We start from the raw sequence: 24,003 nt of genomic DNA on the forward strand, positions 1-24,003 counted from the left end.
CATCCTAGGGGAGGCACACAATGTTGGTGATATTAGCGCTGGTAACTTGGTTAATGTGCTGTCTGCCAGGTCTGCCCCTCAGTGAAGCTACAATTTTTCCCTCTAAGTAACCACTCAGGAATCTGTGGGAACATACTTGGAGATTATGTAGATATCCTCCAAGATTCCTCCCCACACTGTGTGTCCATTGACCATCCTCTCCTGAACTAAGCATCCCCCTGATGGTTACATCACAGCCATGCTCCAGCTGAGTACTCCTGCTCTTCTTAGCAGCTGGCATTCTACTGTGGGGAGGAGCTTTCCTTCCTCCCACTTGTGCATTTATTTAATTATAGCAGCATGGACTCACTAGATTCTTATTTTGTTTAATGGGCTATAATTTATTTCTGGTATTGTTTATTTTAAATCTTGAATCATCCCAGACGTGGCCAGTGAGAGTGCCTTCACTTTTAAGCACTTCCTTATTTTCTGGCACAAGATATTCCAGGCTCATCTCACTTTCCCTGCCCCAGTCCTGACAGGAGCCCAGTCTCCAAGGATGCCTGGCTCCTGAAGTGGGAAATGGCACACAGAAACCAAGATCCCACACCAGGTGTGCTCACCGCTGCTGGGGTGCTGCTGCTCCCAGGGCCTCTCAGTGCGCAGGGATAGGGCATTTTACACACGTCATACACACACATACATACACAACCATATATATCTATTCCCCGTTTCTCTCCAGTTTTTCCTGATATCTTTAATTCTAATCTAACACCATATGATTCATTCAGTCTCTCCTCTGCCCATATTTGTAATTCCTTCACTGTCAGTGAGAAGCCGTCTCCTTTCTGTGGTAATCCTAACAAAAATGCATAATCTGAATTTAATCATAAGGAAATACCAGACACACCCAAAACAAGGGACAGTCTATAAAAGAAATGGCTTGTACCCTTCAAAAATGTCAAGGTCATGAGAGACAAAGAAAGGTCAAGAAATAGCTCCAGATTAAAGGAGACTAAACCCACAGGACACCCAAATGCAACGTGTAACCCTGGACTGGATCCTGGGTCAGGAAACGGAGCTAGGAAAGACATTATTGGACATTTGATATAATTTTGAATATAGACTGTGAATTAGATAATAGTATTGTATTGGTGTTAAATTTCCTGATTTTGATCTTTGTGCATAATTATATGAGAATGTCTTGTTCACAAGAAATATACGCTCAAGTATTTAGAAATAAAAGGGCCTAATGTCTGCAACTTACTATCAAAAGGTTCAGAAAAAACTGTGTGTGTGTATACATACATACATCTACACATACACACACAGATGAGAGAGGGTGGAGGGAAAAGCAAATGAGGCAAAACGCTAAGAATTTGTCTGCCAGTTGAGCCTGGGCCCCACAGCTCGATTAGACTCACTTCAACCGTTCCTCTGCCCCAGGTTCACTCTACTCAAAACTCCAAGTCCCAGGAGAGGGACCAGTAGCCCGCCCACCTGAGGTCATTGCCTGCCTCCTGTTGGACCTGCGCCGTACAAGGAAGGTCACGGGGATGGAGCCTCGAGGGCCTCTGTCGGCTGCCATATTGGGACGGAAAGTCCTGAGACTCGCCCAGCTATCACACTGCACACAGGGGAGGAAGTCGACTCCCCAAAGGAAATCAGCATGCTGCGAGGAAGGGGCAGTGCATGCTGGGTAGGAAAACCTAAAAAATGTCCTTCCCAGGAATGTTAAAGCCAACTCTCTTCTTTTACAGCTAAGGAAGCTGAGATCTAGAAAGGTTAAATAACTTTTAAAGGTTGAAGAGCAAGTCTGAGGCAGAGATGGAACAGCAATTAAGACAAATACTCTATATCCTTGCTACCCAAAGTGTGGTCTACGGACCCACGGCACCACATCTCCTGGGAGATGCAGATTCTCAGGCACCACCCCAGAGTGAGAACCTGCATTTTAACAAGTTCTCAGGGCGATTCACAAGCACATGAAAGGTTGAGAAGAATGGCTCTATCTTTGCAGGTCTCAGACCAAAAAAAAAAAAAAAAAAGAATTGGTGATATACAGGAGTTCTTTGTAACATTCTTATAATTTTCTTCCTTGAGTATGAAAATTGTATCAAAATAAAGTTACACTGAATCCTTTAACCACGCCTATAGGAGTAAACGTTCCTAATGCAGAATAACAAAGGCAAAAGTCAAAGAATAAATTGCATATCATTATGTAGTAAAAAAAAAAATAAATAAATAAAGTTACAAAACAGACAAAGAAGCTAAACTCCCTCTAAATAAAAGGTAAGTGTTTAACCACTTGTGGCTAGTTTGGCAGTAGACATGAGATGAGTCAACAAGGGAACTGCTCTGGAAAGCAGATGTCTGAGGCCACACCTGAGACCCTGTGGGGGCTCTAGCAACCTGCAGGGGCCTGAGAAGGTGCAAAGGGCGTGCAGGCCATGAGGGGTTCTTGTGATGGAGATGACGGGGTCCAGAATATGCCACTATGGCATACAGATTTATTTTGAGCAGAAAGCATGTGAGTTCCTGAAATCTCTTATCTGCCTAAAAGCAGAGCCTCCTGAAAGAACTCAGTTGTCATAACTTCCTCCCTGGGAGCAATCAGGGGAGATGCCTCTTAACACCAGAAATGAGAAGCACGCATACCGCATTACAGAGACATTGTCAAACACTATCAAATCTCCCATCTACTCTCCGAAGGGCCCTTCTAACTTACCAAAAACTCATTGTTTTCCCATAAGCACCCTTCTCTTCCCCTTTATAATGGTATATAAGCTCCAAATTCTAACAGTCCATGTGAGTCACATTTTTCTGTGAACTCCCATACAAACATGATTAAATCTGTCTCTTCTCTTGTGAATCTATTTTTTGTCAGTTTAATTTGCATGCTCCCAATGATCGAACCTAAGAGTGTCAAGGAAAACCTTATCCTTCCCCAAAGAGATCAGCTGGGGAGAGAAACCATTGCGAGTGTGGGTTAGAGGCTAGAGATCCCAGCCATAGCCTCTACCCTTGTCACCCGCTTCCTCCAAGAAGTATGGGATTCATGAACCCACCATGAGAAGGATTCTCAGAGCATGTAAGGAACAGTGCTCTTGGAACAGAAACTGGTGTTCTGGTCTGCATCTAACTTGTTTAGATTTCATTTTCTCTCTGAAAGTTCTGCCCCTGCAAGGCCACTCATTGAGTTCAGAATTAATATACTTATTTCACCCACAGCCATGTTATAATCCTGCCAGTAGTCAGTGGTCATTTTTCTGTGGGGAACCATGATTATTACAGAAACCACTGAAGACCACAAAGGAGTCCAAATGCTATCTGTCACCGCCAGAAACAAAGATGGACAACTCAGCAGTGTTCCTGGTCACAGCTTCCACCACCGATAGGCAATTCAACAGTTACGAGGAGGCCCGCCATCCATGTGCGTTTTATAATGAAACCGGGGGAGGAAAGCCAGCTACACGGCGGCCCTCACCCATACACAGCACCACGCCAAAGGACGGACCTGCCAGGACTCACCACTGATCTCGGGAGAATGAGATGATGAAGCGAATGCCAGCGGGCAGTCGAGCCATTTACGTCGCTCTGACCACGGAGCTTCCGTCATGAAATAGGATGCTTCATAAATAGGCTACTAATCCTGGCTCCAAGTGTGTCTCTCTTGCCCCTGCAGCTCACACAGGCTGGAAAGCACGTAGAGAAGTCCTGTTGGGTCTCACCTCCCCTCTTCCTTCTGGCAGAGGCTCAGCTCTCTACAAGGAGAAGGAAGAGTTGAAGAGTCAGGTGTTCTGACAGTGGCACTGTTGATGGCCCTGGCAGAAGTAACTCCCTGTATGGTTGTTACCCAGCACAAATCCAAGCTGCACTTCCAGGGCAACAGGGAGCTCCCACCCCGAGAGCTCTCAGGTGGAAGCAGAGTGTCTGCCGTTGGGGGCGGCTGAAAGATCACTGAAACGAATTTCACATGATGTTCTGATGATGCATGAGAACACTGATTTCATGTCCAGCTGGAAGGAATCTAGAGATCAACCATTCACTCTTAACCACAATATTCTGCAGAACTAATATTAATATTCACATGAAACCAAGTATGTGTCCCGTGGTTACACCATGTGCTCAATTACCAGAGCATGCCAGGGAACCGGACATGCTCAGCCCCACCCACTGTGGACCAGACCACGTTTGAGCCACAGTAACAGAAAGGAACTGGCCGGGACAAGATGGCAGGTCATCAAACCAATCATTTAACTGCGGCTTTGCAATTGAATCGAAATGCATCTAATGCTGTGGGAATGAACTTCATCTCCTATCTGCCTCTTCGTGTCTCATCTCCTGTGGTTACCTCAGAGGTCATGGAAAATGACCCCAGTCTAAAGCCAGGGCTGAAGGCAGAGCAAGACAGGAAGGAATGGGTGAGGAGGCCTTAGAGCCAATGAGGGGCCCCCGCACACCAGGCAGGCCTGGTCTTCTGTCCCAAAGTCAACCTTGTGTTATTGTGTTATTTTTCAGTTTCTTGTGAAAAAACACTTTTGTTATTTTTGTATTTCTCTTTTATGCTTGGCGACAAGAAATATTTTGGACCAATGCATTAAATAATGCAGTACCCAGTGCATGCAGAAGCATGAATTGTTTATCTTAATACTTATAGAAAATTCCAGGTTATGTAATTTTTTAAAGAAATCTACTTTTGAGAAGACAATCTCTAAAGAAGCTAAAGTTTATTTAATGTCTTCAAACAACTTCCTTGGGATAAGTAATAGACAAGTAATAGCAAATAGTCCAGATCTGGAGGAATTAAACTATATTCCCAATTGCCCGTGTCTTCCTAGTTAGAACAGGTTCCCCACGTTCATTCCTGTCCTCCCTCTAGAGTGAGCTTTCAAAAAATGCTCCTTCTTCAATACTAACTTTTAGAAAACAATTCCAGATTCTCGCCAAGCTTCCATCCCCCCCATCTCCTCTCAGGGAGGCAGTGAGGCCCCCTCTGCTCCAGCCGGAACCACATCTGTGCTCCTGCCACAGCTGTTCACTCCACCTGGAGTGCCACCTGCCCCCACGGCTGACCTCGGGCTGGGTAATCCTGGGCACGTCACTGAAACTTGCTGCTCCCTCACCTTCCCTGGCTAAAAAACAGGGACGATGGCCCCTATCTTTCAGGGTTGTCATAAAGAGGAAATGAGATAACCCAAGGAAAGCCCTTAGCACTGAGCCAGGCACGTAGAGACGCTCAATAGGCAGCAGCTGGTGTCACTCTTCTTGCGAACTCAGGAGAGGAAGGCCCAGGACTACAGGTGACCGCCCCATTCCCATCACCGAGTTCAGAACCTAGCACAGAGCAAGTGCTCAAGACATGTGCTGAAGGAATTTCCACAAATTCATGCTTCAAAACTGATTTTGCTCAAATCTTTAGATTTAAAAAATATTTTACTAAAACTCTGCTCAAAATGAGTGGGCTCCTGTTTGGGCCTAAACATACTTTAAGAAACAATTTCGTGATGATGACTTCAAAGTAAAAGATTTGGTTTAAATTTTACGATGCCTGAAAATGGATAGTCAGAATCCAAATTTCTTCCTCTGTCCAAACACTGCTTCTCTAGGCACAACTTGTCTGGAAATATTCTATTGCCATCTACTGAATCAATTAATCAACAAACTTCAAGTCAATTCTGGCAAAATCTGTAACTAAAAAAAAAAAGAAAAAAATCCAGGAGACACTGGAAAATCAGCTGAGAAAAAAATCTCGATTTCCTTTTAAAACAATGCAGGTTCTTCCCCCTGTAAAACGGGTGAAGGTAAGTGCTATAAATTCTACAGTAGGTGCAATTAAAATGGATCAAGACAGTGATTCTACATGTAAGGTATTAAGAGCTCCATTTAACAAGGCCCCTTCCTCCAAAGCCTGGGCAGTGCCCACTGACAACCATTCCACTGACAGCTGGTCCAGACCTCTGGGTCATCAGTAACGACTTAACGAGCTCTCCTGTGAGCCCCGTGACCCGCCTGGGGAAGAGGCAGCACGCTCACTTCAGAGAACAATGAGGTAGGCGGCTTGCCCGGGTCAGCTCCACTCTGTGGGGCAAATTCAGGTTGGTCCAGTTTCCCTCAGTCCCCTCCTCCCTCTCACCTCTCTTCCTCCAGCCCATTCTCTCCAAAGAGAGAGCAGCAGAACAGCAGCAAATCACTTGGTTTAAACCCTGGTTTTGGCACACAGCCCAAGTACATAAAAAGAAAACACACTTTAAAAAAAAAATCGATCTTTATAGGCACTCCTGGAACTCACCACCCCAGTAGGGAAGTGTCAGAATATCTGGTTTCATTATACTGTCAAAGATAGCAACTTCAGAGACACCCCCTCACAGCATCTCCATTAAATCTGTGAAATGCATGTTTTTACACCCATCTTACCCAAAAGCACAACCTCGTCATCTAGGAGGGCAATATGCACCATCGAGCCCCACCCTCATACCCACCACTTGGTGGTTTATCAGCCTCCAACAGTTCGGTGTACTCTTCGGAGATGAAAATAATGAGACTTGAAAGCTGGCAAAAGTACCACGGAAAGGGTCTTTCCAGAACTGAAGCGCTGTCGTGAACGAGCCAAGCAGCCCCCTGCGTATTTTAAACAACCTACTTAAAGACAAAGTTTTTAAAGTAGATCTTACTTTAAGGCAAAGATGGGTGGTAAATGCATGTCCCCCCAAAAGTTTTCAAACTTTTTTTTTTGGCTGAGAGGGAATACTTTGGCTGACAGTGAAAATACTTTCTCTGGCTTGTGCTTTAGAGGCTCTACCCAATATTGAAGATTAATAGCAATGGCCACTATCTCTTTCCTGTGGCTTAAATAGGAAGAGGAATCCTCTATCTGTACCACTGTCCTTTCCCCACTAACAAACAACATCACAGATGGTCTGCACAAAACAGAACCTGCAAATGCAGTTCCAAAACTGCACGGTGAAACATGGAGGTCTAGAGCTGGGGTTTCAAGCTTCACCTAGAAGGAGATTAACGAAGGAGCAATGAGGGAAAATCTAATATAGTTACCGACTCGAGCAACTTCCCACAACCTAAGTTCAAGGGCAGGCGGGCACTTCCAGGCAGTGAGCTCTGGGAGACTACAGGAAAGGCAGGCTTTGGAATTCCACCTTTAGAAATTCAAACCTGGGCGTGGGGTAAGGGACCTTCCCGAATCCTCCGTTCAAATGCAAATCCTGACCACACCGCCTCGGTCACCGGGTCACCAGGATCTGCAGCATGGCCGCAGCGGTTGGGAGGGCAGGAAAGTGGGAGAAGGAGGGAAGAAGAGCCCGGTGGTTGGTGGCGGGTGGCTGGGGGACTCTCCGGCGCTTTAAGCCCTATACATCCAGAAAGTCGCTGTCACTCGTGTTGCCCGGGAGGCTCACGGGCTCCGGGAACCAGCTGCTCAACAAACAACCCAAAGGCCCAGGGTGCTGGCGCTCCGAGCCTCCCGGGTGGCTTTTCGCGCCGCCTCCTCCCCAGCGGCTGGTCCCCGGAGGAGGCGGACCCCGCGGGCACACCCACGTCCCCCGAGCGGCGGACAACACGCGGGGCTCCTCCTGCCGGGTCTCTAGACCCCCCGCTGTCACCGCGGCCCGGGAGGGGGCGGGGCAGGACAGCTCAGCTCGCCCCTCCCGGGGCTCCGGTGGGCGGCGGCCGGCCCAGCACCGGCTCCCCTGCCTCCACATGCCCGGGATCCCCGCGCCGCCCGGGTCCGGGGCCGCCGGCGGGGGCGCCCGGCCGCTCCTCTAGTCCCCTCATTCCAAAGACTTCCCGAAGGCACGGAGAGCTCGATACCGCCCGGCCCCGGCCAAGGACCAGCACAAAGACGCGCGGAGGCGGAGCAGCCGGCAGAGCGCAGGCACCCGGCCCCGCGGGCGCGGCGCCCCTCCAGCGCGGGGCAGCGGGCGCCCCCCGGCGTCCCCTCTCGTCGCCCGCGGTGGCAGGTGCTGCGCGGCCGCGGCGCCCGCGTCCGGCGGCCCCACAGGTGGGGGCGGGGGGGAGGGGTCCCCGCGCCGCTTCCCCCCGCCCTGTCCCCGTCCCCGCGCCTCACCTGCGCCGCCCAGGCCCGCGCACCGCAGCCGAGCCCGGCCGCCGCGGGCGCTTCCTGCTCGCGACTTCCTGGGGCGGCGCGCGGAGGCCCCGCCGGCCCCGCCGCCCCTTTCACTTTCCCGTGGCCCGCGGGGCGGCGGCGGGCGCCTCGGCCCCTCCCCCTCCCGCTCATCCCCTCCGCCGTCCTCCCGCGTCTTCCTGCGGTCCTCCCCGGGCCCCGGAGCGCCCGCAGGGTCCTCAACAGCCCTGGGGACGCCGGACAGGGGCGCCCCCACGCGGAGTGGCGCTGCTCGCCTGCCAGCTATTGGGGCCCCCAGGCCATCACCCGCTCAGAATTCTTCTGGGCGGTCCTGTGTCCTTGCACCTGCCGGCGGGCGCACGGGCTTTTACTGGCATGTTCTCCATTGGCCAACAGGGAGCTCCACTGTTGAGGACCCTTTGTCCTCAAGGTAGGTCTTACCCAACAGCAGCAAAGTGATGCGGCCCCCAGGAAGGACCAGCGCTAAAGAGGGCCTTTATTCCTATCACTCCTCGAGGGTCAGGATCATGAAACCAGCATTCTCTTAAGTGAAAATGGGGCCCACAGACAGGCTGTGTGGAACCATCTTTTATCACACCTGTAAGCGTGTGAGGATGCAGCTCACATAGATAGGCTAGAGAAGCCCAGCCTGGCCAGGTCACCTGCATTGAAGGCACTCCTGCTGGTGCCACCACAGAGTTCTCATTTTACCCCAGGAATAATCCACCACTGAATCGCACTCCCACTTTTTGCCAAAAATTGACCTTGGGCAGCCCCTGAAAAGGGCCTGATTATTTTCCTAAGGGTACCCCCAGAGCACCCACAGTAGACACTCAGCATCCAACCCCAGCCGGGTGCCCCGCTCCCAGAAGAGCACCTCCCCGGAAGGGCGGAGTGAGGCAGAAAACACATTATGAAAGGAAACTCCAGGAAGAAGCCTGCCCTGGTTGAAACGATGCTTGAGGCTAAAACCAGAAAGGAAACTCCAGGAAGAAGCCTGCCCTGGTTGAAACGATGCTTGAGGCTAAAACCAATCAAAGGCCGGGCTGTAAATGCCCGAAGAGGTCTGTATGCGCAGCACCCCTCAGGCCAGCCTGGAGAAGGCTTCCTCCTCCCCTGCCTGGCCTCACAGTCTCCCCCTGGGGCCTGTCCTCTTCTGTTTCTGGAACACCCTGATGTCCTTTTCTGTTTGCTGAGTGGTAGTGTCAAATGCACCACTTCCACAGGCTTTTGAGAAGCGTTCTCCATGCAGAAAGGACACCTGCCAGCCTCACTGTGGCCCTAAGTTTCAGCCACAGGACGTCAGCTGGGCCTCCTCATCCTGCAAGTGAGGTGGCCTCGGGCCTCCTCACTTCTCTCTCCCTCGGCCAGGTCTTCTTCCGCGGACTCCTCTTCCTCGGCCAGTTCCTTCTCCCTTTCCTCGCTTTCCATTCCCAGCGATCCCCAACCAGCCTAGTCTGGCTCCCATCTCTCTCCAAGTCGCCGACCTCCTCTGGCACTCAGTCTCCCCACTTCCAAGCTCTCCCTCACACAACCCGTTCTTCCGGCTGCCTCAAGCTGCTCTCCTAAGGCAGATCGGATCCTGTCATTCTTGATGAAAACCCTTCAAGATCCCCCACCGGATCAGGAATGAGACCCATCCCCTCAATAGCTGGAAAACAAGGCCTGACCCACCTTGCAGCTTCACGCCCTAAGCTTCAGGACTGCTCTGTAGTTTCCAAGACGTGTGCTTCCTCACACATTGGTATTTCCTCCTTGGCTCTCCTGACCCTGGCTTTTCCTAGTGAGACCAGGTCCAGTTTTCCTTTCTCTCAGGCAATCTTCACTGCGTTTCCGGGGCACTGCAGAAACCTCTTTATCTTGTCTTACCACAGGAATTGGTCCTAGTGATTTGTAACTCCATCTCCTGGCCCCCAGAGGGATCGTGCCCTGTCTCAGAGGCACTCATCCATGTTTTCCAACTGCATGCACGAATGCGGGAGGACAAGGTACAGGGTCTCCCAACGTTTTTCACAACATTTTCTCACACAGAAAATGATAATATTTGCTGAAAATATTTATCTTTTAAGTTTATAAAGATTAAAATATGAATCTTTTTATATTAATCTTTTATATGATTATAAGAAACATTTTAAAAACATATTAGAGAGACAGCAAATATGTGAAACTTCCAAATAAAACAGTTCACATTTTGAAATGAAAATGTGATTGCACTGATGAACATACCAGGTTTTATGCTTGAAACGGCTGCACACAGGCTCGGGACAGAGGGGACAACTGGGACGTCACCATCGAGACACTGTCTTTGTGCAAGTAGATAACTTAAAGCCGTTTTTTACAATCACAAATTTTACAACAGTTGAAATTATATTTAAAGAATTTAACAACTCTTCCTTTTCTTTCATTGACATGTAATGTTAAAATTTCTTGTGAGAATCGAATGAGTTTCCAATCCAGTTGAACTTTTCATATCCAGTTTCAAAGTCTTGACGAAGTAGGCCAGGACGGTGGAGGTGTGCCCTTGGGCTGCCGCTGACACAGCTGATGGCCAGGGGTCCAGAGAGATGAGCCCACGGGGCCCAGACTTGCGGCTGCCAGCTGAGCGTACCTGCCTGGGTGGGCCTCTGCTTTACCCTGAAACTTCCATGCTTGCTTTGAATCTGTTTTGATTTTATTTCAGTAAAAGAGGAACAGACCAAATAAGAGGGACATTCCCTCTTATCCAACGGATGTTTACTGGGTGCCTGTTGGGGGCCAGCCCTGTGCTGGGCACCAAGGCCTCAAAGTCAACAGGGTGCCCCGGTCTTTGAAGAGTTCACAGAGCAGAAGGCGTGGCGGGGCCAGCCCGGTGGTGTAATGGTTAACTTTGCGCCTTCTGTTTCGGCGCCCCAGGGTTCGTCGGTTCGGATCCTGGGCGCAGACCTACTCACCGCTCATCAAGCCATGCTGAGGCGGTGTCCCACATAGAAGAACTACAAGGACCTACAACTAGGATATACGACTATGTACTGGGGGCTTTGGGGAGAAAAAAGGAGAAAAGAGGAAGATTGGCAACAGATGTTAGCTCTGAGCCAATCTTCCTCAAAGAAAAAAAAAGAAGGTGTATGGCAAGAACAGGCCAGTCCCCTCAAAGGGACACTGAAGTGAGCATGAGGAAGGGGCTTATATTCATTTCCTGGGGCTGCCATGACAAAGTACCTCAAACTGGGTAGCTGAAAACAATGGAAATTTATGGTCTCACAGTTCTGGAGGCCAGAAGTCTGAGATCAAGGTGCTGGCAGGGTATGTGCCTCTGAAGGCTCCAGGGAAGAATCTGTTCATGCCTTTCTCTTAGCCTCTGGGGTTGCTGGCAATCCTTGGTGTTTCTTAGCTTGTAGCCGCATCGCTCTTATCTGCTTCTGTCATCACATGGCATCTCCATGCGTGTCTGCATTCACATTGGCTTCCCTCTGTGCCTGTGTCTCCCCTCTTACAAGGATACCAGTCATGCTGGACTTAGGGTGCATCCTACTTCAGCAGGACTTCCACATAACTCATTACATCTGCAACGACCCTATTCCAAATAAGGCAGCTCACATTCTGAGGTTCTGGGAAGGGCATGAATTTGGGGAGGGAACACTCTTTAACCCACTGCAGGGGTAGGACATAAGTTCGAGCAGGTCATAGGGAACTTAATAAGGGGATGCAGCTGCAGGCTAGCAACATCAGGGAATTGTTAGCACCCTAGGCCTGAAGAGGCCAGGGGAGCGCACAGTTGGCAGGACTTGGAGAGCTGAGGCTGGAGGAGGAGGTGCTGGACAGGAGGAGGGCTTTGGTAGACGAGCAGGTGCTGCCAAATTACCCCAAATTACGGCCCAGCAGGGAAGGGGCGGGGAGTAAACAGCCTGACCTCTCCTCCTGCCCTCCCACTGACCCAACCCACCAGGGAGGGGGAGGCTGAGGGAGCCCCACTGACGCACTGCAGCACAGGGGACCACAGGGACAGAGGCGGTGAGGCGGTCCCTCCCCTCAAAGAGCTTCGGGCTACTGAAGATGTCAGACGGTAACCAGTGATCACAACACAGGGATACACATCACAATGGGAGACACACAGGTGCAAGAGAGGGACACCTAACCCAGACTGGATGGTGCTGGAGGTGACATCTCAGGAGCACACAAGGCACTGGCCAAGAACACGGGGAAGAGAAGGGACTCGGTCCCTGCAGTGGGAGCACAGTGTGTCCAAAGGCCCCCAAGGCATGCTGCAGGCTGGGCTGGGGAGGGGTGAGGGTGCAGGGAAGGTGGAGAGAGGAGGGCCCACAGGGGCTGAGAGCTCCTGCAGCAATCCAGGCCCCAGGAGATGACGGTTGTTGGGGAGCACAGATCTGACAAAGGTCTAGGAGGTGAGAGAAAGCAGGCAAGGGAGAGGGAGAAGCCAGGGATGACACCCAGGTGTCCGACTGGGGCAGCCGAGAGGATGGTGGAGTACTCTTTGAGAGAGAGGGAACATATGAAGCACAAACAGACTTGGGGGCGGGGCTGGGGCAAGGCATTTATTTGTACCTGTTGAGTGTTTGGTTCCTGGGGGACCTCTCAGTGGAGGTGTGGGTCTGGAGTCTCTGGAAGAATCCTGGGCTGGCCAGGGAGGCCTGGTACAGACAGCAATTGACAGCAGGGGAGTAGAAAGCTTGCCCAGGCAGGACTAAGACTGAAGCCCCAGGGGTGTCAACATTTAAGGGCCAGGCAGGGAGGAGGGGCTAGAAGCTGTGGAGGGAGTAGTGGGAAAACCCACAAGAGTGGATGTCCAAGAAACGCAGGGAAGGCAGCCATTCCAGAAGGGGAGGGAGTGGGCAGCAGAGTCAATGCTGCAAAGAAGTCAAGGTCTCCTGGCTTCACCCAGAAGATCACGGCAGAAGCTTCCACAAGGGTGGGGCGGGGTGGGTGGGCTGTGGGTCGAAGATTGAGTGGGGAGTGAGGAAGAGGAGGCAGCATGGAGCAGACAGCCACTTCAAGAAGGCTGGCTGTGCCTGGGGGGGAGGGAGAAGGGCCCAAAGCTGGAGAGGGACTCAGGGAGGAAGAAGGGTATTTTTTAACTTACGGACATTTTCAAGCGAATACACAAGTCCAGAGAACACTATAATGAAGCCCCGTGTACCCATCGCCCAGCTTCATCAGTTATCAATACATCGCCAATTCTGTTTCCTCTCTGTTTCGACCCACTTCCTGCCTCAGGATTATTTTGCAGCAAATCCCAGACATTATAATATTTCATCTGTAAAGTTCAGTATGTATCTCTAAAAGATACGGTTTTAAACGTAACCACAATATCATCATCATGGCTCCCCCAAAGGAGAATCATTCCATAATAGCATCAGCTATCCAGCCCGTGTTCTCACTTCCCTGACCTATAAATGTTCTCGCTCTCTCAGTTTTGTTTGTTTTTAAATGGGGATCCAAACAGTCCACACACGTGTTGCTGGATGTGTCTTCTAGGTCTCTCCATCTGAGATTTTCCCTGCATCTCTCTCTCTCTGCCCTGAGCAATCTGTTGTTGTCGTGTGGCTGCAGAGACCAGGCTGTTTGTCTTGCAGAGCTTCCTACACTCTGCATGGTGCTGACTCCCTCTTTACGACATGGTCTAACATGTTCTTTTGCCCCCGTAGTTCCTGAAATTGGCAGTGAGGTCAGGTCAGGGCTTGATGAGATTCGGGTAGATTCAAGGTTGCGAGGCACACAGTGTCTGGCCATCTCTTTCTGCGGTATGAGATACTCCTTGCCTAAGTTCAGTAATTCATTAGAAGTATGATTCACAGAAGTTGTAAGATGGTGATATCCCAATTTCATGCTTTCTTTTTGTTTATTTGCGAGTAGACTTCTATAGAGAGAAACCTCCCCTCACCAGTCAGTTAACTCTCAGGTGAGTTCAGATAGGGGAGGCAGGATAATGCGGAGTTCCTTCTTTTATTTACCACTTTTCAGATAATGAGTTGGTTTCCTAGTATTCTTCCAAAGTTGTCAGTGAGTTTTCTTTTGTTTTTCTTTTTTATCACATGCACCAGTGGACGGAGTCACAGCTGATGTGTTTGGCTCCACCGCCGTTACTCTCCTTACTGAATCTCATCGGCCCATCTTTGGCCAGTGGGAGCCTCTTCTAATTGGCTCCTGAGTCCTTCTGATCTGAGCCTGGGACCTTTGAGAGTGTCCTTGCTGTCTAGTGTGACAAGATGTTCTGAGCTCATCTCACACCTCCCTCCTCCCAGACCTGGAATCAGCCATTTCTCCAAGGAGGCCCAGGTCCCACAGAAGTCAGGAGAGAGGACGGGAGTGGGCCTGCATAGGATAGGGGTCTATGTGCTTACAGGATACACATCCCTTCAGAGGCAGAAAGACATGGAATCCAAAACATGTGAGGAAGAATGAGCCCTAGGATGGAGGAGGGACATGGAAAAGGGCCGGTGTAGACAGAGATAACTTACAGGTGGGAAGGCATGAGGTGAGAGTTCCTGTCTATTTTCCTTCTGTTGCAGAAGGTAAAGTCAGTTGCTGAAAGGGTGGAGGTGGCCTCTGGCATTTGAGGAAAATCAAGAGGATTTAGGGTAGCCACTGAGAACACTAACTAGAGGACAGCAGGTGTTGCAGGCGATGACGGAAGGTCATGAGAGAAAGAACTTCTCTCGGTGCCGATCTGTGCCATTGATGGTGTGTGTGTCTGCCAGCTAAGTGGGCGCTGAGAGAGGACACACAGGTGGACAGATCCAAGGTGAAGGGTCAGATTTTGGCATCCCCTCAACTTGCAGTGGAGTCACCCCTTTTCCCTGGTCTAAGAGTGACAGCCTCTGGGCTGTGAGGTGAGGAGAAGAAGGGACAACTCTGACACCTACTGGGAGGTTTGGTCCTTCATGCGAGAGAGGCACTAAGAATGACAACCTGCTATGTGCAGAATAAGCCCTGTGCTAGGAGCTGGGGCTGCAACGAGAAATCAGATTTTAAACAAACGACCTTCTGTCCAGGAGCTCTGTGTCTCCATGGAAACCACGAGGGGTGGCGAGTGTGCCATCTAGGTGAGGAGCGGACCTTCCCTGGGGAGGTGCTGGGGTGCTGAGGTCTCCCTGAAGAGAGCTTTGAGGATACTGGGCTTCAGAGCTCGAGAAAATGCCTCAAGCTAAGAAAGCATAAAAGCATTAAACATTATGAGAGAGATAAGGGAAGGTAAAATCAGAATCTGTTTACTTAACGTGGAGAGAGAAGCTTCACTTTACCTCTACTGATCAGAAAGCAAGAATTCCAGCAGCTAACCAGTGAGCGAGGGTGATTTTTGTTCAATCACGAATGTTGTTGATAACGAATAGAATAGCCTCCCACTATTAAGCACGTCCTATACTCCAGGCAGACAAGAGTCCCTACGCCAAGCAGCCGTAGCCTGATCAAGTGTGGAGGAGCAGGCCTGCCGGACCCCACAGGAGCCCAGAGAGGAGACGCCCAGGCCCCCGGCCCCGCCTCAGGTGGCAGGACTCTTGATTTGACCCTCGTTGATTCACGTATGAAAGCTCCGTCTCCCTCAGAGGTTCTCCTCCTGGGTGGGAAGGGCCCAAGCGAGAGCCTTGAAAAACGTTTACAGAGTTATCCTCAGGGGGTGACTGATACCCTGAGGGGTATCCATTGGTCCTACTGGGTCAGGGGAAGTGGCAGGGGATGTCAGAGAGCTAGATCTCATCTCCAAAACAACAGGGCATAGAAGAGGTCCAAACTGGACAGAAAAATTGCAGCGTATGCGCAATCTTTAGAACCACGGTGAGGCGACCAGGAGAGAAGGCTAAGAGTGACAGTAGTCGCCTCTGGGCTGTGAGGTGAGGAGTACAAGGGACAAGGCCTGGCCTTTCGGTACTATTGGATTTTAAAACTATAGGCGTGTATTTTCAAATAAAATAAAAATAAACATTAATGTAATAAAAAAAACAGATAGAAGGCTGTGCTTTGTGTAGGTAATGGCTGGTCAGTGGTAGGATTTTAGAGCCTATGATCTGTGACTTTGGGGCACGTTCTGGGGAGAGGAGCTTTGCCAGTGTCCTGAAATAATACGGAGGAAACTGTGTATTTACAAGGGCGGCCGTCGGCAAACTACCCGTGTAAGACAGGTGGGCAAATTTCCTGCTTCTAGCCCCCAGGCAACGTTTCCCAGGAGAGATCTTTCTTCTGTACCTGTGGTAAGGAGAGTGGTTGCTGAGGAGACGCCGAGTGCCTGTGGGGAGTAACAGCATCCTAACCAAAGTGCGACTGGTAGAGAGGCTGCACTGAATGCACTGAACACTTCCCTCGGCCAAGAGTTCCATCCTGGCAGCCGAGCTCACCCTCCCCTCGGGCTCCCTTGTTGCCTGAGCAATGAAGAGAGGGTACTTTTATCTTAAACAATATGCTAACAGCCTGATGGGAGAAGGCAACTACTCTTGTTCTCTTCACCAAACCTTAGCGGTCTTGCTTACCAGGGGTGTCCGTCTTTTCCCAGCCAACACGGAGCCTGGGAAGGTCTGGCCTTGCACGGGGAGGCTCTGTGCACAGTCAGCTGAATCTACCCTACTCACCAGGGGTGACACTGCCCGAAGCCAGCTCCCTGTCATGGTCTGCTCTAATGACCTCGGCACGCACCATGGTCCGAGGAAGGCTTGGCCCTGGGCTCCGTTTTCTAGTTCACTTATTGTTTAACTCCTGCGCTTGACACCACTCATTTTGAATCCTTATCATTGAAATCCTTTCTAAAAATAGACTTGTGTAATTCAAGAATAAATGCAGTTTACTGGCCATGATATTTTTTTGCTACTGTCATTCAGATGATCTTTTTGAACACCACTTGTGATCCCGCAGTGTTTAGCGGCCTAGCAGGAAGGGCTGGGGACCTGGAATCTGAAGATGCGGGTGCACATCTTGACCCACACTGACTGTTGGGAACCCTGTGAATGTCACTTTATTCCCCTGCGTGCCAGTTTTCCTACTGTGACTTCCTGGGCTGTCGTGAGGGTGAGGAGGTCAGGTGTTAGGATTCAGGCCCCACAAGGGCACGGGCTTTTTTACCTGTCTTGTCCATCAATGAATCCTCATCGCCTGGGATCACACCTGGCACACCGGAGACACTCTGTGAATCTTTCTTGCTGAATGACTCATCGACGAGTGTCCTTCAGAACTGTGAGTCAGTGCACAGATGCTTGTGGCTACGCCGACTACTGGCGAGCACAGCAAATCTGTACGAGTATGTAACGATTCTAGGACATATACTAGGAGCTGGGGTAATAGAGAACTATGAAGGCCCTTTCATCAGCTTATTTTGTTGATTTGCCATTTTCTTCTAAAAATGGAGTTTTATCCTTGCCTCTCATATCCATCCTGGTAAGGTTTGGTTATATGGCATAAAGTTCATAGAGGTTTTAAAACAAAATATACTTACAAAGTTCCTATGAATTATTTCACAGCTATCCTTCTGCTGGCAAAGGGAGGAGCATCTGTGAGAGGACACAGCAGTGCCGCTTTAATTGAGGAGCATCAGAGTGGAGCCTGTCCACATTCTCCCCGCAAGTGTACAGCAGAGTCCTCTTACTGCCCACAGCCCCTGCTGTCCTGACACTAGCACTTAACTACACGTGTAACGTTGGGAACGTCCCTTAACCTCCTTGTACCTCGGTTTCTTCTCCTCTAATGTAGGGTCACTGAGCACTTCAATCTGTAAGACACTGTCCCTGTCACAAAGATGACTAGGACAGGTGCCATTTGCAGGGAGCTCACCATCTAGCTGGTACAAAATACAGAGAACCTCAAGCCACATAACCTAAAAAGGCCCCAAATCCTTAATATGTTACAGATTTTCCAGTTTTAACTTAAACAATTTTAAAACTCTTTTAGAAAAAAAATCATGCATTTTTTGGGGGCCGGCCCCGTGGAGCAAGCGGTTAAGTGCACGCGCTCTGCTGCGGTGGCCCGGGGTTCGCCGGTTTGGATCCCAGGTGCGCACCAACGAGCTTGTCGAGCCATGCTGTGGCAGCGTCCCATATAAAGCGGAGGAAGATGGGCACGGGTGTTAGCCCAGGGCCAGTCTTCCTCAGCAAAAAGGGGAGGATTGGCAGATGTTAGCTCAGGGCTGATCTTCCTCACAAAAAAAAAAAACAAAAAAATCATGCATTTTTTTGATATTGTAATTCAATGAATCAAACAATATTCAGAACACGCTAAGGGAAATAATCAAAGCAAAGGAATGCACTGGTGACATGAAATTCTCTTCGCCTAACTAAGCTTGCTTAATAGATGTTTGTACATTTCCATTCTTGTTCAGTGGGGAAACGTTTAGGGTCCCTGCACTGAGACCCTGTCCCAGTGCCACAGATAAACAGCGCTAAGCCAATGAGTTCCAGCACTGCCGGAGGTGGTTGCCAGGGGCCTAGTGTGGTCGGTTCTTTTCAGTGCCAGATCTCAGTGCTCAGAGGACACGATGCCAGTCCTAGGAAACCTGAAACTACCAGCCTGGTTTAAAACCTTCCCGGCTCTCCTCTCTGTAGGTGGCGGGCGGCGGGGGGTGGGGGTGGGGGGATTGATTCGTTCAGCTCTCCGGACCACTGTGTTTAGTCCACAACAGCTTAGAGGCTTGTCCTAGCAGCTAGGTCATTAAAAACCAGGTGTGGGGAGGGGAGAAAGACACACAAACAAGCAGGTGTGCCACTGGAGCCATAAGAGGAGAGGCCAGTGCCCAGAGCAGAGGACGGCTTCTAGCGGTCATCGCAGAGTAGGGGTGAATGAGGCTCCCAGAAAACACACCTGAAACAATATTTTCCTAATAACACATGAGGTACAGTTTCCTTCAGTAACGTCCCTACCTCCTTCAAATGTGTACTAAACATTTCCATTCACTCTTTTATCAAACTTGACTGAGTCAAGATAACTTTGGTCTATCCTTAAGGTGAAATACTACTCAGTCTTTCAAAATGCTTTTGAAGAAGTTTTGACATGTTCGTCATATAATGGTACCTGATAATGGCCAGTGATAAATGAAATGACTCCGATTAAGTACAAACACATATGCATTTAAAAAGCCTGGAAGGATTCACACCAAAATGCTGGTAGTGGCTACCTCTGGGAGGTGCGGTTATTGATCACCTTTACCTTCTTCTTTACACTTTACTGTATTTTCCCAACTTGCCAGGCATTTAGTGATATTTAATAATCTGAGCCTCAACTATGTGTCAGGCTCTGTGCTAGACCGTGGGGGTCAAGGCCCTGGGGCACTTACGGAGGCTGACCCAGAAACACAAGTCACCCCTGTGCAGGGAGAGCAAGAGAGGCACTGCCAGAGGGATGGCAAGAAGGGGCTTGAAGCAGTGAGGAAAGGTGGCCTGAGGAGGTTACACCCGAGGAAGGTATTAAAGAACTGTTCACCAGGTAGAGAAACATGGGAATCGCATTTCAGAAAGAGGGAACAGCATACACAGTTAAATGAGGTTGTCTTGTAGAAAAACGATCTAAATAATTAACAATAGTCAATGAAGATGAAGAATAAGCCTTTGGGGAAAAGTGCTTATTCTCAGAAATAATCAAGGAAATACAAAGTCAAGTCACCGTGAGATGGTATTTTGCCCATCAAATTAGCAAAGAAGAAAATTGACTTACAGTAGGTGAGGGAGCAGCAGGTTTCACTCACTCTGCTGGAGACGGTGGGGCCGGGCCGGCATTCTAGGAGGCAATGTAGTAGTATGCATTTAGTTGTAATGTTGCTCCCCACTGGCCCAGTAACTCCTAACTCTATATAACTGAATTCTATGAGCTGGATTTGAGATGTGGACAGAGATCTATGCACTCACATGGTCGCAGTGATTCTATTCATTTATTCACTCATTTCTTTATTTTGGGAATGGGTTCACAAGTGTTCACTGCGTTACTTTGCTACATCACAGACATATGTGAACATATGTACTTCTGTATGCATCAAATATTATATAATCAATGATTTAAAAATCTGGGTTAAATATACACATTACATTTCTACAGCATCTGGCATTTCCAGAGCATTTTCACCCTCATTATCTTTTTTGACCTTCATGACCTTCCTGCAAGTTGGGCAGGGCGAGCCTTACTCTGGGAAAAGAGTGGACATGCCACTCAGCTTGCAGCCTCCTCCCCTGCCCCTTCCTTAGAGAACCTGATCCATCCTCAGGACAGAATGTGCAGCCCCTTGTACCATGGGATCTCCCCCCACGACCACTGGCCATAGCAAGGTCATCTGTGATATGAAAAGTAGAACCAACCTCATATACCCACCAGTAGGGAAGAGTGATGTCCATTTTAGAATGAGGGACTAACAAGTAGTCAATAAGGTAATCAGAGTTTTTTCTGTTTGTTTTGTTTTTGCTGAGGAAGATTTGCCCTGAGCCGACATCCGCTGCCAGTCTTCCTCTACTCTGCATGTGGGTCGCTGCCACAGCATAGCCACCGACGAGCGGTATAGGGTCTGCACCCGGAACCAAACTGGGGCCGCTGAAGTGGAATGCACCAAACCCAACCACTAGGCCACCGGGCCAGCCCCAAGGTATCATAGTTTTGGTAACTTTTTTAACAGCATGGATTAATGTTGAATTTTCCCCAAATGGGTCTGTAATTTTTTTCTCACTTCTGCATAGCCCCCTAGTATACGACTGAGGGACCCAGCACACACTCCGCTGTAGTTATTTAACTGATGTACTGAGACAGCCTTTGGAAAATGGAATCTAAGAAGGATAAAAAAACAAGACAATAAACCAGAAGAATAAAAAATTGATAAACTTGACTTTCTTCTTCTTTCTCAAATGTTGTATAAAGTACAGCTCTGCTGCAAAATGACATCTAACACTACGTTTGATAAGCATGCGCTGATTGAGCACTTACTGTGTGCTGGGCTCTGTGCTGTGTGGGGGAAGGGAGCATGGATGAACCACAGTCTCTATCCTTGAGTTGCTGCCCAACGTGAAATGCGGGTCTGCCCAATTTCCTGCCTTTTTGTCTCCACCCCGGCTGACTGTCTGTCCCACTGGTCCTGATGCATCACTGAAAAATCTCACCTCCTGGGTAGAAAAGAATGTGCTTTCCTCTCTGATGACATCATTCTCAACATCCTTCCATTCAACTGCATAACTCAGGTAGGTGTGTGTGTATCTGGTTATTTCCTCCTTGTTGGTTGCCATTTTTATGAAAGGTAACCTCAAATAGTTAAAATGCCTACTTACATTTAAGAATCTACATGTCTATATACTTCTAGGAACTTCAGTCTCTTCCCACCCTCATGTATTTTAGTGCTAATGAATATAAGCATTAAACGTAATCTGTTCATCGCAGACAAACTTCTGATTGTCACAAACAATTACCTGGCTGAACCCTCTTTGGCAGTTTGATCCTCTTCAGGAAAACACAACGATTGAAAATGACTAAGGTTAACTGGATTTAAAACTTCCCGAAAGACCTATTGATAGACAAAAGGTGCTTAGCTCACTGTATGAGTAACAGTATAATTATTAATAATAATAGCGAACATTTACCGAGAGCGTTACTGTGTGCTAAGCTCCTTATAAACATCTCATTTAGACCTCACAACAGCTCTAAGAGGGCGGTTAACTGTCACCTCCACTTTACAGATGGGTAAATCGACTTCAGAAAGAAGTAAACAGGGCTAGGATTCCAACTCGGGTCTGACTCCTACCTACTAAATGCCATAAAAACTCTATTTTTAAAAAAGAAGTTGCAATTCCTGTATTATTCATATCTATCTATCTATACACCTATATCTATACGTGTACGTTTATATGTGTGCAGATACATAATACTTCAATTTGCAAGAATACAAGTATTTTAATAAACAACCTCACATTTCCAAAGTTAGGATGGGCCTAAATTCATTTTGTTGCAAGTCCCTGCTTATCTGAGCAGTTGCTACAAACTTAAAAAACAACAACCCTGTTGTTTCCCCATGCCTCTCAGTTCTTAAGGCCTTTTCTCTGTTGTCCTGGATAGTTCAGAAGGGACAGCCCAGGGACTCAGCCGGTCGCCATGGCAACTGCCTGGCTGACCCGGCGCCCAGCTTGCAGGTGGGTGAGAAAGGCGTGGAGGACAGGAGCGGACCTGCAGGAGGGCTTCCCAGACGCGTTCCGTCCCCGGGGCAACCCCATTGCAGAAGGTACCCTCACCAGCCCCTCTGCGCAGACCAACCATGGCCAGCCAGGGACCGAGGTGTCTTCAGTCATTGTTTTTTTTGGGGGAGTGGGGGGCAGGTAGGTAGAGACAGGTGAGTCTCTCTCTTTTATATTTAAGAAAGGCGAGAAGAGAATTTCTCACTGGGGAAATGGAGCTCGGAGGAACCGTGGGCCCTCACCCTCTCCACTTACCGAGGCCCTGCCGCCTCGGCCCTCCCTTCTCCATGAGCTCCCATGCGCGAGCTCCCTGCTGGGGGATGATGGGAAATGGCTCGCGGGGAGTGATAGGAAGCTCCTCCTGGCGGGTGACAGGAAGCACCTCCTGGTGAATGATGGGAAGGGCTGGCTGGGGGATGATGGGAAACCACTGCCAGTGGATTATGGGAAGTGCCTCCCTGACAAGGTTAAGAGGTAGGAGAAGATTTCTTCGTTTTTTCTGGTGAAGAAACCTGTCTTCACCAGGGTCCTCACCTTTTTGCCTCTCATGCCCTGGCAGAAAGGAGGAGGATGAGCTAAGTGAGCGTTTTGAGGGCATTCAGAGTTTGAAAGCGCTGCTTCTGTGATCAGCAAGCACTTCCGGGTCACCCAGGGGTTGGGGGTCAGGGAGTCTGGTGCTGTCAGGCATCAGCTTGGAGGGAGAAAGTCTAACTAGGACTCCCCAGGTCTGTCACAGGGAGAGTGCAGATGAGGCTCTCTGCCTGACCTGAGCCAGGGAGCAACCACTTTCTGGAAGGAAGAGTTTGGAATCTGGTCCAGTTGCTGCTGCAGGAGTGTGGTCCTGTTGTTTCTGCCATCTCGCCTTATTTGGACAATTGCTAAACCAGCAGTGTAGTGAAATTACTGTAGATTGACTGAAAGATTTTTGCACGGGTCAATCAAATTGTAAATTTTGGGATACAATTGTGCAATAGCTAGGCACCGTGCTGCTAACGATGTGATCCAGACCAGGGTTTGTTTAAGCCACTTTCTGGGTTTTTCAGCCTGAGGCTCTTTGGGCCAGTGGTTCTCTGCTTGATAGATGGTTTAAAGTCACTCCCAGAAAAACCATAGTTATTCTTTTAAATCACAAATCTGGGAGGCAGTAGAGTATATTGATTAACAGCAATAGCTCTTGAGTCTGACAGCTTGGTTTGAATCCCATTGACTTTAGGGTCGTGAGCAATGACTTTACCTCTCTGTGGCTGCCTTTCCTGAGCTGTTCCAAGGGAAAATGATAGTGAGGATTTAATAAGATCATTCATACAAAACCCTTAAAACACTGCCAGCACAGAGTCAGAACTTAGCACACATTAGTCACTGTCATCGTCAGAGCAAATTTGAAAGTTGAATTTCTGACATTTATTTTTATATGCAAAAAAGCTAACATTTATTTGCATATTCTTGTTTACCATTCCAGATTTCTAACATTTAAACTATTTTTGACATTTTATTATAAAAAGACATGCTCAATTGTAGTAAATGTGGCAACTGCTAAGTATAAAGAATAATGATCATCTATTATTCCAATCTCCTCACTTTCCCCACAAGAAAAGCTTAAATTTTGGTGTTTATAATCTTTTTATCTTTACAACTAGAAACAATATAGTGTCTTGTGTGTTAATTTGCTTGCAAATTGTTCCTTTTTTCTGTAAGTGATGTGTTTGGACCTGAGACTTGGTTAAGATTGCAACCTGCTATTATGTCATTATTTCTGAGGGAAAGTTCTGTGGGGTATGTGTGCTCTGGAAGATCTGTGGATTGTTCACGTCGCGGCTG

The 24,003-nt window shown here is 48.8% G+C and overlaps 1 protein-coding gene across 6 annotated transcripts in view; it reads right to left on the reverse strand.

Moving 5' to 3' along the window:
• The window catches only part of SLC37A1 (solute carrier family 37 member 1), a 66,313-nt gene extending 58,113 nt beyond the window's left edge, over positions 1 to 8,200 (reverse strand). For 5 of the 6 annotated variants that reach the window (XM_087418050.1, XM_087418049.1, XM_087418047.1 and 2 more), the window contains exons 1-2: positions 8,060 to 8,200; positions 3,511 to 3,743 (exon numbers count right to left, since the gene is read on the reverse strand). In XM_087418050.1, coding sequence (XP_087274176.1) covers positions 3,511 to 3,566 — 56 coding nt within the window. In that variant the 5' untranslated portion in view covers positions 3,567 to 3,743; positions 8,060 to 8,200. Of the gene's footprint in view, positions 1 to 3,510; positions 3,744 to 6,461; positions 7,665 to 8,059 lie in introns of those variants that run through there. The other variant, XM_087418046.1, reaches the window with a different exon arrangement.
• Positions 8,201 to 24,003: the final 15,803 nt, after the last annotated feature.

The sequence above is a fragment of the Ceratotherium simum genome, chromosome 27 (assembly GCF_057802395.1).
Source record: "Ceratotherium simum simum isolate JZ-2026a chromosome 27, ASM5780239v1, whole genome shotgun sequence".
Classification (NCBI taxonomy): Eukaryota; Metazoa; Chordata; class Mammalia; order Perissodactyla; family Rhinocerotidae; genus Ceratotherium; species Ceratotherium simum.